The 14511-nt window shown below is 41.3% G+C and overlaps 1 protein-coding gene and 1 long non-coding RNA gene across 2 annotated transcripts; both read left to right on the plus strand.

The window, feature by feature from the left end:
* Window positions 1–3429: 3429 nt before the first annotated feature.
* LOC135697489 (serine protease grass-like) lies at window positions 3430–4496 on the plus strand. Its single transcript, XM_065217238.1, has 2 exons — window positions 3430–3721; window positions 3790–4496. Exons 1-2 carry the CDS (start codon window positions 3457–3459, stop codon window positions 4203–4205), a joined length of 681 nt encoding a protein of 226 aa, XP_065073310.1. The 5' UTR covers window positions 3430–3456; the 3' UTR covers window positions 4206–4496.
* Window positions 4497–8286: 3790 nt separating this feature from the next.
* On the plus strand, window positions 8287–13784 carry LOC135697308 (uncharacterized). The gene is made up of 3 exons (XR_010517421.1): window positions 8287–8755; window positions 8812–8898; window positions 12964–13784. It is a non-coding gene; the product is annotated as an uncharacterized LOC135697308 (long non-coding RNA).
* The last annotated feature ends 727 nt before the right edge of the window (window positions 13785–14511 follow it).

The following is a 14511-nucleotide window of genomic DNA, read 5'->3' on the forward strand; positions in this document are numbered from 1 at the left end:
TTATAACATAGAACATTAAGTAAATAAACAATAACTTTCGGCATAACCGTTAAATAAATAGATTAATATTATAGATAACTCAATAGACTATTGTTAGCAACAGTCGGCCTTGCTCGTTCATACTTAATAGCAGTATGGATTGCCGATACCTACACTCACTCGCATTGCTCAGTGCTGGTGATATAGGGTAAACTACCCAAACGGTAACAAACATGATAACGTTAACTATGAGCCGAAAATCTCAACTACAGTTAATGGTCACAAATACTATTTTATTTCTAACTAATGAATGGTAATTTCTACTGAAATGTGGTAAAAGCAATAAATTTTTTTCGTAATTTCAACCGTTTTGTGACATGGTAGAACCAACAATCAATACGAAACTAACGATTTTAAATTGGCTCACTACTTGACTAGCCTATTGGTCCCAAGCAAACGATTAACGTATCCCATTCTAGTCGAAATTCTACTACTACACAATGTTTGTTTTGTTTCGCTATGAAAGTTTGACAGATAAAATAAGGGGTTAGTGGATTTTCCTATGTTTCGAGGGGTGAATCGATTAGCTTGGGACCGAAGAGAGTACCAGAGCTGAGCCAAAAAGTTGAGCACGTTATTTCGGGACCTTCTAGTCTTAGAGTTACCTCTATGGTAGAACCATAGAGGTAACTCTAAGACCAGAAGGTCCCGAAGAAACGAGCTCAACTTTTTGGCTCAGCTCTGGTACTCTTTTCGGTCCCAAGCTAATCGATTCACCCCTCGAAACATAGGAAAATTCACTAACCCCTCATTTTATCTGTCAAACTTTCATAGCGAATCAAAACAAACATGGTGTAGTACTAGAATTTCGACTAGAATAGGGTACGTTAATCGTTTGCTTGGGACCAATAGGCTACTAAAGTGGTGAGCCAATTTAAAATCGTTAGTTTCGTATTGATTGTTGGTAGAACTAAACACGCTTATCTTGTACGAACTGCTACACAATTATTCTCAGTGTATGAGAAAGACTATAAAGGGTGTCTCACATCAAATTGCATCACGGAAAAAAACGCTGTAGAAATTACCCGTTGGGTATTTTCTCTTGAAAATTTGGTCGGAATTAGTTTAGAGTGTATTGTTTACAATGTATTTTTATCGCTGTCACCTTTTCGAAAGTTAGAAAAAATTACGTCACCCGTTAAGCAACGTCGCGAATTGATTTGGCGCAAGCACCTGGAAAATTCTCAACTCTCTCATCGGGACATCGGAAAACAACTGCGGAATCGTGCAGTCAACGGTGAGTCGTGTGATTAAGGCTGTGAACCATTTGCCGAGTTAAAATTAACTCGTGGTTAAAAGTGACATTTCGAAAGTTATTTTCTATGTTCGAAAATCCCTGTGCTGTCGATCGACCGGTTTTCGAGCCACGGTTGTCAAAATTTAACTTCTTGTTTGTCAGAAATAACCATGCTCAGATAGCAGGGTTAATCGATAACTTTCCATCTGTCAAATTTTAACCAAAAGTTAAAATAATCCACCAAATGGTTCAGAGCCTAAATGGTACAACGAAACGCTGAGCACAGACAAACAGACGTAACTCTTTGAAAAAGTTTGTCTTGAAAACATAGTATCTCAAAACATAGGACCTCAGTAACGACACCTCGCGGGCTTATCGCGGAAAACAAGCTTGCTCGCTTACTCACAAACAATATTGCATAAAAGATCTATAGAATATATAGAAACGTCAAAGTGATACGATGCCAGCGCTGTGGCGAGTAGTTCACGGAACTGATAATATTCAAATCAACCGTTAAATGCGTGAACGAAGATACACAATGAAGTGTTACGTCTGTTTGTCTGTGCGCTGAGCATCAAACGGAAGGATAAATGCGGTCAGAATGGATGTTCTATTAGTGATCAGGATCACAAGCGTGTCGTGAAAGTGTTTAAGCGGAATCTCAATGCTTCGGTCAGGGATGTGGCCTAAAAGTTGAATCTGTCCAAGTCTTTCTTTCAGAGAGCCAAGGACTGGGAGGGCTCCAAATCGTGACGAACTGCAAAATACGGTGGAGAAGTCACGGGCCGGGTAACTGTACACCCAGATGCTGACGAAGCCTCATTGTCTCATCATGGATGATGAGATTTACGTCAAGGCGGACTTCCGGCAGCATTCGGGGCTACTGTTCTTCACCGTTCAGCACATGTTTGATATTCCGGAGGAAGTAAGAGAGCAGAAACTTTCAAAGTTTGCCAAGAAATACATGATTTGGCATACGAGCTGCTCATGTGGCAAACAGAGTGCGCCCTTTGTGACTACCGCGACTGTAAGCGGGTAGATCTACCGAATAGTCTTCAAGATTTTAGTTATATTTAAGTGCGTTTAAAAAACGAATAACAGCGACTTACATTCTTTGTGTAGCGAATTGGCATTTTGACACACCTTTCTAAAAGGTAAGGATGCCGAAAATGAAAAAAAAAACGATTTTTTGAAACCCACCAACCCTTCTTTATGAAGGCTTCTTGTTATCCATTGGCTGAAATTTGATGCATTTAGAACAAAATTAATAATTTTATTCTGATGAGCATGGCATCGTAATTAATGTTTAATGCATTCTGAGTCAGCCTGAATTAAATGATGAATGGAAATTTTAAAACCCCAGACACATTGTATAATACCACTGATGAGTTTCTCGGAATTCAGGATGAAGAAGTTTGGTTGTGATTCAGACACTCACAGCAATAAGGTGCTTCTTTTAAACCATTGCTAGGATGAAATTTCCCATAATCTGCTCTCTGTTCAAAAGTTATCTCCAATGAGCTCATTGCCCAAGCGCAATGACGGCAGAAGCGGAACGGCAACGACAGCGGAAAAATCCGATCTGAGTAAGCCTACTTGTCGGATTGAAAACTAGTTAGAATCAAATCGACTTCGGTTAGGCATCTTGATGTCATTAGCGACAATTGTCAAATTTTGCGTTTCCGGTCCGCTTCCGCCCACATTGTGCTTGGGCCTTTAGTATTGACCCACTCAACAGAAAGTGCACCATGTACAACTCCAACCAAGCACCCCGGTTCGTGCGTCTCGATCGAACGGTGTCGAAACATCTACACCATAGTTAGCAATCCAACTCCACCGTCTACAGGCATTGCTAACTCCTTAAAAAGGACTGCCTGCACGCTACCGGGAGTGACGCGTAGTATTTGCTGTCAACCGGCAGAAGTTATCCCGGAGCCGCCTACAACAACGGCCAGCCCTGCTTCAGGCGCAAACTTTAATCTACTACCCAGAGACTGTGGCCGAATAGTCACCGATAGAATTTCCCATGGAAACGTTACCCAAGTGTTTAGCTACCCCTGGATGGCTGTTCTACGGTACGATTACAATGGTACAATCAGAGATGGATGTAGTGGATCGCTGATCAACAAGCGGTACATCTTGACGGCTGCACATTGTCACAAGATGGAAATGTAAGTTAAATGAAAACTACTTTGTTCAAAGAATTACTCATTGTATCATTTCCTTGTTCCAGACATAGCGTCGTACTCGGAGAACATACCAAGGGCCAAGACATTGATTGCAACATTTATCATGATATCAAGGGTGAAGAAATTGAAAGGGACTGCGCTGGACCGATTGAGGAGTTCGGGATTGAATCGTTCGATGTTCACCAAGATTACAATCGACCGAAATACAGCAACGACATTGGATTGATTCGACTGGATAAAGATGTTACTATGAACGGTAAATATCATATGAAGCAAATCTTGTTTCTGGATATGTTTGTCAAACTTCGCATAATTTCGTTACAGATCACATAAAACCAATATGTTTACCAGTTACGGCGGATCTACAAAGAAAAGTGTTTGAAAACTATGTTGTTACTGGTTGGGGAACCACAGAAGCTCAAAAGGGGTCCAATATTTTGCTGGAGGCAGTTTTACCCTATGTGGACATATCCGAGTGTCGCCTGAAATTGAAAGAAAACACAATGAACGCTTGGCTTAGCGATAATCAAATGTGCGCTGGGGGTAAGAATAAGGTCGATTCCTGTAAGGGTGACTCTGGCGGACCACTTGGATTCAGTGCCAATTATAACGGTGCCCGATTCGTACAGTTCGGAATCGTTTCCTTCGGAGTGAGTGACTGTGGGCAAAAGAGCGTACCCGGTGTATACTGTCGGGTGGCAGCCTATATGGATTGGATAGCGGAACACATTAAACCCTAATTTTGTAGTGATTATGACAGTCTGCACTTGTGTTTAAAAAACACTTTCGGTAGTTAGTAAAATCAGGTCTCGAGAAAACCAGATATAAAATTTCACCGGAATTAATGCGGGTTTTATTGCTGAAAGAAAGTTCATAGCCTACTGCTGTATTTACTTAGAGCAGCCGTACCAGTCGTTGCCATTTGCGGCACTATTTTTCTTACGCACAGCGTTTCCATTTTGGCTTAATCACTCCTCTCCATACCGGTCGTTGCTATCAGAGTCATAATTTAAGTTACCGTTTTCCACACCGGCAAAACAAACTTTTGGCGTTTATTCAAAATAGCAGCCGTCTGATGCGTTGCTACCGGGTTTCTAAATTTATGAACTCATTACTTCCCAAGGTGCGGATTGCTATTTCCCCAACCTGAATAGCAACCCCCGGTACGCAAGTACACTCAAAAATATTACAAAACGAATATAGATTAAATTTTATGCATTTTATGGTTTTTCAAAATTTATACATTGGTTCGATTAAAATTTTCGTCAAAATTATACTAAGTCCGAATAACGGAGTGGAATTCGATCAGTGTTTACTAAAATGACAGGAATAAGAACATCTGGATTCCCTTCGGAGCTTCGTGCTGGTGATGGGCTTTGTCCCAGCAGATTCCTACTGCGCCTGTAATCTGCTGGGCAGCATCGAAATTGTAAGTATTTCTTTAAGTATTATTAATAGAAAATAAACTAATGAAAAAAGCTTCCTGAGACAATTTTTATTTTCATTTGAAAACAATAATATTTACCATAAATGAAATAAAGAAGCGAAAAATACATTCTCTTGAATAAACCGTATCTATGCATTGTGAGTATATTTCGATTTTATACTATGGCACGCATAAACCATTTTTATACTAAGTTTGCATTCTTTCCCTTTATACCGACCTTTGCGTCGGTACGGAGAGTTGCTATTTAGCGTAACTTTAATACTATTTAGATTTCAATATTTTTTGAGTGTAGCGTTATGGTAGAGGTTGGTAAATGTGCCTTATTTACTCATTGGTACGGTTGCTCTTATAGTTGGTAGCATTGCATAAATACAACTCGAAACACTGAATAAAAGCTTCTTCCATGTTTGAATTGAGCAATTATAATTTTTTTGATCCGTTTAGAAAAAAAAGTGCTTTTTAAGATTTGTGTAATCTCGTTCGAGGATTGAGGATATTTTTAAAGTTACGTAAGGATTTTCCGAATTTTGAATATAGCTCATATATCAATTTTGGTGCAGTTTTTGCATTGACTTAGGAAAAATTACGGTTTCGGCACTTCTTTATCTATCATGGTCAGGGGGTAAACTAAGTCCTTCAGCACTGACTTATTGCATGCATGGGCAGGGCTGGCAAAAGTCATTTTCACGCGATATTTACAGAGATACTTCTGTCACTATCATCGGATGAGAAAACTTTGATAGAGATTTTCTTCAAAATCTCTTCGATTTTTGTCATGGCAGAACGTGACAGTGTTGTGATCATCGTAATTACTAGCTCATTTATTGCTATTAAAGTTACTTGTACCGAGGAAAACTTTATAATATATTCACTCTACCGATTACATATGGTTGGTTGCTTAAATTCATCTAAATACGTTAGAAATGTTCATATCAAAACCGCATAAGAATTATTCTCATGAGTACTTGATCATTGGAAAATGACAAGAAAGCAAATGATAGGTAGTTTCGTCTCATGATAGAGAGAGGACCTGTTTTCCCATTGTCAAATGACGACCGTGATATTTACCAGCTCTGTGTAGGGGTATCATATTCTAGAGAATTGTTCTGCATAAAAACAAATGATTTCTCTAAGACTTCATTTACCCTCTTGACGATAATAGATAAAAAAAAGTACCGAAGCAGTCATTTTCTCTAAGCCAATGCAAAAACCGCATCAAAAATTGATGTTTGAACTGAGCTTTATTCAAAATTAGAACGGGTTGAAGTGTTTTCACTCTTCCCTAAATATCGCATAATTTAGTAGCTACACTGAAAATGTATTTTCATTATTTCTCCGAAAACCGTTTCGTAATCTGGCGCAATGTCAATATTACGCCTTATTCGTATAATATACAAATTCATCTTCGTACAATCATACCAACAACTGCGCTTATTGTCTCATAAAGTGCTGATTGAGCGTTGGAGATGGGATACTTTTTTTTTTGTTTGAAATATTGTCAGTTTGACCAATACATGCAAGCTACCATTATAAATCAAAATACTGGTCGCAGTGGTTTTATGTCAGAGGAAAAAAATACATGCAAGCAGCAGAAAAAGCAAACGAAATCGAATTACCGCTCCATGAGTACTTCTTATTTGCCTTTAGCCTTTCCATTTCTCGTTAGCACAGATAGAGCGATGGAAAAGGCACAGATATGACTATCGCAAGGTTCATGATACGAGTCTGGTGTGAACCCTTTTTTATTTTATTTTTATCATGTTTATTTCATCCAATGATTAAGTTATTTTTACCCATCCTCACTAACACATTCCACATTTTTCGGTCTCCACAACCAACACTTGTGGCCAGCTGGTTGGGTGTAGCGATAGCGAGTGTGGCACTTCTAACGAAATTAGCTTCATACAATGTACAAACCCGCATCGAAAATAATCATAAGGAGTGCCAAACTTTCATAGCGAATCAAAACAAACATAGTGTAGTACTGGAATTTATACTAGAATGGGATACGTTAATCGATTTGCTTGGGACCAATAGGCTAGGCAAGTAGTGAGCCAATTTAAAATCTTTAGTTTCGTATTGATTGTTGACTACACTATGTTTGTTTTGATTCGGTATGAAAGTTTGACAGATAACATGAGGGGTCCATGGATTTTCCTATGTTTCGAGGGGTGCATCGATTAGCTTGGGACGGAAGATAGTACCAGAGCTGAGCCAAAAAGTTGAGCACGTTTCTTCGGAACCTTCTGGTCTTAGAGTTACCTCTATGGTGCTATCATGATGGATGTACGTTCTTAAATATTTTGCTCTATAGCTTTTGAACTAAAGTATCGTACCAAACGTATGATTGATTCGTTCATATCAAAATCATTGATATTATATGACGGAAATACGCACTAATGCCGAAGTAGTTCCGTACCCTATACACAATAATTTTACCCAGTCGAACGTTTGTATCATGGTGGCCCGAATAGAAATTGTAATGTAGGAAACATCAGCAGACATCTTCAATACATTATATTTTAACGTGTATTGCTGTAACCTTAATGTATTCAGACTTCAGTGTGACGTCCAAGTACATAAAAATACATTAGCCTCAAACGTTACATCAGAATCAAACGTCTTGACGATGTAAAATTTGACATCAGAATACATCCAATGACAACAGACCCTAACGTTACATTAGAATCAAACATCATCACGATGTAATTTGTTGCACGCATAAAACATCAGAATACATCCAATGACAACAGAACCTAACGTTACATTAGAATCAAACTTCATCACGATGTAATTTGTTGCACGCATAAAACATCAGAATACATCCAATGACAACAGAACTTAACGTTACATTAGAATCAAACATCATCACGATGTAATTTGTTGCACGCATAAAACATCAGAATACATCCAATGACAACAGAACCAAACGTTACATTAGAATCAAAGTTCATCACGATGTAAATTGTTGTCCCTCGGTCTCTCGCCGCATGCAAAGTTTGTTTTGTCCTGAGTCAGCACTACACGGCGAATAAGAACGACCCAAATTTGAGGTTAGTTCACTCATAAATCGCAAAAAGTACAGGAACTCAGTTTTGAATTAATTTCCCTCATGTTCATGTTCATGATTGGATTCTCTGGATTCTCGTCAATTTTCCTTATTTTAGGGCAGATTTTTGAGGTTTTCCACAGGAAAACATGCGGCAAATTTACTCATCCTGCACTTTTTTCGCTATTGAGTACACTGTCCTCAAATTTGCGTTGATCTCATTAGCCGTGTACAGTTTGTTTTCGCATCAGTGGGAAAAATCTGGATCAACAATAGAAAAGGGTCCATCAGCATTTGTAAACAAACCGTTCCAAAGCCCATTCCTCGCAAATCGAAGGCCGCCCACACAAACCAACACCATCATCGTGTAGGTGGAAGTTTCCCCTATCCGATGATGGTGCTGGTTTGCGTGGGTGGCCTTCGCTTTGTGAGGAATGGGCTTTGGAACGGTTTGTTTGCAAATGCTGATGGGCCCTTTTCTATTGTTGATCCAGAAGTTTGGTTTTTCGACGAATAAATTAGCCCGCGGGAAAGTGCCGATCAAGGTGACTACATATAGGTGTTCTAATGTGTCAAATTCACGATTCAGCTATGTTGGATTTTTGTATGGAACAGCTACCGAGTTTGTTTCTGTGCCATAAAAAGGGAGCTACCGAGTTTGTTTACAATTTGCTCTAAAACCGCACTTTTCCCCCCGCGACCTCCACGCTAATATAGTGACAAAGCTGTATCACCATTTATATACCCACCATGGTGCCGATAATGTGTCCGTCGCGAGTTTCAATGTTTTTCTGGTAAGTAAATGTGAACTTATTAATGTAATGTAATATAATTTTGTTTTTTTTTTTAGGAAAGTGTACCAGTCCCAAGCCGACTCCCGGTAGGGAGTCTGAAGCTGGATCCCGGCGGGAAGTTTGCAGCCGGATCTCTTTTGCAGGTTAGTGAGTGTTTTTACTAAAAGCTACAATTAAATATAAGTGGACCCCGATGGAAATCCGATGACGAATTCCATAAACGGAGCCCGATGAAGGGTTCCGTAGACGGATCCCGATGACGGGTTCCGTAGACGGATCCCGGTGACGGGTTCCGTAGACGGATCCCGATGACGGGTTTCGTAGACAGATCCCGATGACGGGTTCCGTTGACGGATCCTGATAACGGGATTCCGTAAAGGGATCCCGATGGGGAAACCGAATACGGATCCCGATGGGGAAACCGAATACGGATCCCGATGGGGAAACCGAATACGGATCCCGATGGGGACACCGAATACGGATCCCGATGGGGAAAGCGAATACGGATCCCGATGGGGAAACCGAATACGGATCCCGATGGGAAAACCGAATACGGATCCCGATGGGGAAACCGAATACGGATCCCGATGGGGAAACCGAATACGTATCCTGATGGGGAAACCGAATACGGATCCCGATGGGGACACCGAATACGGATCCTGATGGGGAAACCGAATACGGATCCCAATAGGAAAACCGAATACGTATCCTGATGGGGAAACCGAATACGGATCCTGATGGGGAAACCGAATACGGGTCTTGATGGGGATTTCGTAGACAGATCCCGATGGGGAAACCGAATACGGATCTTGATTGGGAAACTGAATACGTATCCTGATGGGGAAACCGAATACGGGTCTTGATGGGGATTCCGTAGACGGATCCCGATGGGGAAACCGAATATGGATCCCGATGGGGACACCGAATACGGATCCTGATGGGGAAACCGAATACGGATCCCAATAGGAAAACCGAATACGTATCCTGATGGGGAAACCGAATACGGATCCTGATGGGGAAACCGAATACGGATCCCAATAGGAAAACCGAATACGGGTCCCAATGGGGAAACCGAATACGGATCCCGATGGGGATTTCGTAGGCGGATCCCGATGGGGAAACCGAATACGGATCCCGATGGGGAAACCGAATACGGATCCCGATGGGGAAACCGAATACGTATCCTGATGGGGAAACCGAATACGGATCCCGATGGGAAAACCGAATACGGGTCCCAATGGGGAAACGGCATACGGATCCCTATGGGGAAACCGAATACGTATCCCGATGGGGAAACCCAATACGTAGCCTGATGGGGAAACCGAATACGGATCCTGATGGGGAAACCGAATACGGATCCCAATAGGAAAACCGAATACGGGTCCCAATGGGGAAACCGAATACGGATCCCGATGGGGATTTCGTAGGCGGATCCCGATGGGGAAACCGAATACGGATCCCGATGGGGAAACCGAATACGGATCCCGATGGGGAAACCGAATACGTATCCTGATGGGGAAACCGAATACGGATCCTGATGGGGAAACCGAATACGAATCCCAATGGGAAAAACGAATACGGGTCCCAATGGGGAAACCGAATACGTATACCGAGGGGGAAACCGAATATGAATCCCGATGGGGAAATCGAATACGGATCCCGATTGGGATTCTGTAGATGGATCCCGATGGGGAAACCGAATACGGATCCCGATGGGGAAACCAAATACGGATCCCGATGGGGATTCTGTAGACGGATCCCGATGGGGAAACCGAATACGGATCTTGATTGGGAAACTGAATACGTATCCTGATGGGGAAACCGAATACGGGTCTTGATGGGGATTTCGTAGACAGATCCCGATGGGGAAACCGAATACGGATCTTGATTGGGAAACTGAATACGTATCCTGATGGGGAAACCGAATACGGGTCTTGATGGGGATTCCGTAGACGGATCCCGATGGGGAAACCGAATACGGATCCCGATGGGGAAACCTAATACGGGTCTTGATGGGTATTCCGTAGTCGGATCCCTATGGGGAAACCGAATATGAATCCCGATGGGGAAATCGAATACGGATCCCGATTGGGATTCTGTAGATGGATCCCGATGAGGAAACCGAATACGGATCCCGATGGGGAAACCAAATACGGATCCCGATGGGGATTCTGTAGACGGATCCCGATGGGGAAACCGAATACGGATCCCGATGAGGAAACCGAATACCGATCTTGATGGGGAAACTGAATACGTATCCTGATAGGGAAACCGACTACGGGTCTTGATGGGGATTCCGTAGACGGATCCCGATGGGGAAACTGAATACGTATCCTGATGGGGAAACCGAATATGGATCCCGATTGGGATTCTGTAGATGGATCCCGATGGGGAAACCGAATACGTATCCTGATGAGAAACCAAATACGGATCCCGATGGGGAAACCGAATACGGGTCTTGATGGGGAAACCGAATACGGGTCTTGATGGGGATTTCGTAGACAGATCCCGATGGGGAAACCGAATACGGATCCCGATGGGGAAACCGAATACGGGTCCCAATGGGGAAACCGAATACGGATTCCGATTGGGATACCGTAGACGGATCCCGATGGGGAAACCGAATACGTATCCCGATGGGGAAACCGAATACGGGTCTTGATAGGGAAACCGAATACGGGTCTTGATGGGGATTCCGTAGACGGATCCCGATGGGGAAACCGAATACGGGTCTTGATGGGGATTCCGTAGACGGATCCCGATGGGAAAACCGAATACGGGTCCCGGGAAACCGAATACGGGTCTTGATGGGGATTCCTGTACACTGATAAAATTTCAAAGATTGTTTCTATATGTCCTACTTTTGCAATACAAATTATATCTATGTGTCGGACGCCGTTACGTGGTGTTAGCATCTCCTGATTTTCTCTATAAATTTTCCACTTTCGACCAATTTGGCGCTAGTATCTATAAATTTTCTGTTGAAAATAGCCACTTGGCGCTACTAGCACTTAGTGTCTAGTGTAATTTGTGCAACGCATGCGCCATCATGTTTTCAAAGAGATTTTTTTAAGTGGGGAAGTCGCTGTTAGTGGCGCTTAAGTCGAATAGGAATCTTTACACAAGTTTTTAGAGAAATTTTGTTCGAGCCTCCATGTCTGTTCTCTGTGGTTCATGTGAACCAAAATTTATGAAATTTTGGATTTAGGTTCCATTTTTAAACCATTTTTTCAGCCTATCAATATTGGATTCAGAGAGTAAGCGGCGGTAAGCTCCAACTCGGATTAACTTTTAATACCGCCCCTGTTTGGATGATCTGAGAATTGTTTGTATAGCGAATAACTGATGTCGACATCAAAGCAGCCGGACATTCTTGATCGTTATTTAATCCGAGGATAATACCGATTGGAGCTTAGCCATAAGTGATTTAATGAATACGCTGATTGCGACTCTCTGAAAATTAAATCCACAGGTTTTATACGTCAAACTCATCCTTTGCAACGTCCTCTTGTAACTTAAAAATACAAAATGTCATCATAACGTATAATGACTTCATAATTCCGAAAAAAAACATGTTTCCGGGTGGAATAAGTTTCATCAAGCCTTATGATGGTACCCAAGATTGGCCACAAGCAGTGGCGTTTCCTTAACCTCAATCTACCTGCGCACCAGCTCTCAAAACAAACAATTATCAAAATATTGTTTGCAATGGATGGATATCGAGTAACCTAGAAGATTAAGTGTATTTTTCAACCGATTCGAGTATGAATAAGGCATTAAATCTGGTTTTGTATAACAAAGTTGCGCCAACTAACTCGGTCCCTGGCTGCTTATCTCCAATTTCTCGAGCGTCCCACACTTCCTACATCTTGCTCCACTTGGTCTAACCACCTAGCACGCTGTGCTTCTCTGCGTCTTGTACCGGCCGGATTTGAGGAAAAACACCATTTTTGCGGTATTGTTGTCCGGCATTCTTACAACGTGTCCCGCCCATTGTACCCTTCCACCTTTAGCGACTTTCTTGATATTGGGTTCGCCATAAAGTTACGCCAGTTCGTGGTTCATTCTTCTCCTCTACACACCATTTTCATATACCCTGCCAAAGATGGTCCTAAGCACGCATCGTTCGAAAACTCCCAGTGCTCCTCAAGCATTGTCCATTGTCATATTTTTCATGCACAATAATTTTGTTTATTATATATTTGCAGTTCGTCAATAAGGTAGAAGACTGGCAGCCCAAAACTTTCCGCATTTTTGGATCATCTGTAGAACAGGCAGAGATCTGGAGGCGCAGCGATCACATTGTCATGATTGTCTGGTAGTTCACTCAAAAATGCTATAACAATCGCCAAGCTTGCTGTAATGTCACCAAGTGCCTCGTCACCCACGAATAGGCGCCTATGTCAGTGGTCTAACAACTCTTAGCGCGCTAATGGCATAGTTCCCCTGCCGCATAGAGAGTTGCCACAATGATATTAGGTTAGCTAAGGTCAGTTAACTGACTGGTGGGAAACGGGAGCTTAAGCAATGGCTATTCTTTATGCATTTAAGAGATAGTCTACCAGAATGGATGACTTTTTTTTGTACAATTTTATGTTTTCTGATGGTTTCGGTTGTGCAAAACATGAGAATTAACTTTTTCAATACTTTCAATTGTACAAAGCATTAGAGCTAGAAACAAGATCTTGTAAACACTACACACCTTAACTGGTAGTTTGCTAAAAAAAAATGCTGCAACAATCGTCAAGCTCGCTGTAATGTCACCAAGTGCCTCGTCACCTACAAATTGGCGCCTATGTCAGTGGTCTAACAACTCTTAGCGCGCTAATGGCATAGTTCCCCTGCCGCATAGAGAGTTGCCGCAATGATATTAGGTTAGCTAAGGTCAGTTAACTGACTGGTGGGAAACGGGAGCTTCAGCATTGACAGTTATGTACGCATTTTTATTATGTTATCTAACAACAATGGTGTGTAGTGTTTACACGATCATGTTTCTAATTCTAATGTGTTGTAAATATAATTGAAAGCATTTGAAAAGTAAGATTCTAGTGTTTTGTATATCTAAAAACATTAGTAAACATCTACATTTGAAAACGTTCAAACAACGTTTACTTTAAACGTTTTGTACATCTGAAAACATCAGAGAACAACAAACACGAAGTACAATTAAAAACATCCGAACAACGTTTAGTTCTAACGTTGTGTACATCCGAAAACATCCAAAAAAAGTTTGGTTCCAGCATCGGGAGGCATCTACGTTAGAAAACATCAGAATACATTTACATATAAAAACATTCGAACAACGTTTAGTTCTAACGTTTTTTACATCCGAAAACAACCGAAAAACGTTTGATTCTAACATCAGGAAACCTCTACATTAGAAAACATCAGAAAACGTTTGTTTCTAACATCAGGAAACATCTACATTAGAAAACATCAGAAAACGTTTACATTTAAAAACATCCGAACAACGTTTAGTTCTAACGTTTTGTACATCTGAAAACATCCTTAAAACGTTTGGTTCTAATGTCAATAGATTGAAATTTTTGACGTCAGACCGACATTAGAATGGCAAAATTTTGTTCCAAAATTTCTGATGTATACACCATGTTACGTTGCTTAAATACAACTAAATCATAATGTTTCCTAATGTTTGACATCAGGCATACATTTGATTTCGATGCTGATGTAGACATCAAAATCAAACGTTGGGCTAATGTAAATTTCTATTCGGGGGGTATATAAATGGTGATACA

Source organism: Ochlerotatus camptorhynchus, unplaced genomic scaffold (assembly GCF_037179485.1).
Source record: "Ochlerotatus camptorhynchus isolate MF236.1 unplaced genomic scaffold, CSIRO-AGI_Acam_v1.1 ptg000070l, whole genome shotgun sequence".
Taxonomy (NCBI): domain Eukaryota; kingdom Metazoa; phylum Arthropoda; class Insecta; order Diptera; family Culicidae; genus Ochlerotatus; species Ochlerotatus camptorhynchus.

Excerpts from the sequence above, each read along its gene's own strand:
- LOC135697489 (XM_065217238.1), top strand. The coding sequence starts at position 3,457 with ATGAAAACTACTTTGTTCAAAGAATTACTCATTGTATCATTTCCTTGT. Across the intron at positions 3,722-3,789 it reads TAAAGATGTTACTATGAACG|ATCACATAAAACCAATATGT; the intron begins GTAAATATCATA and ends ATTTCGTTACAG.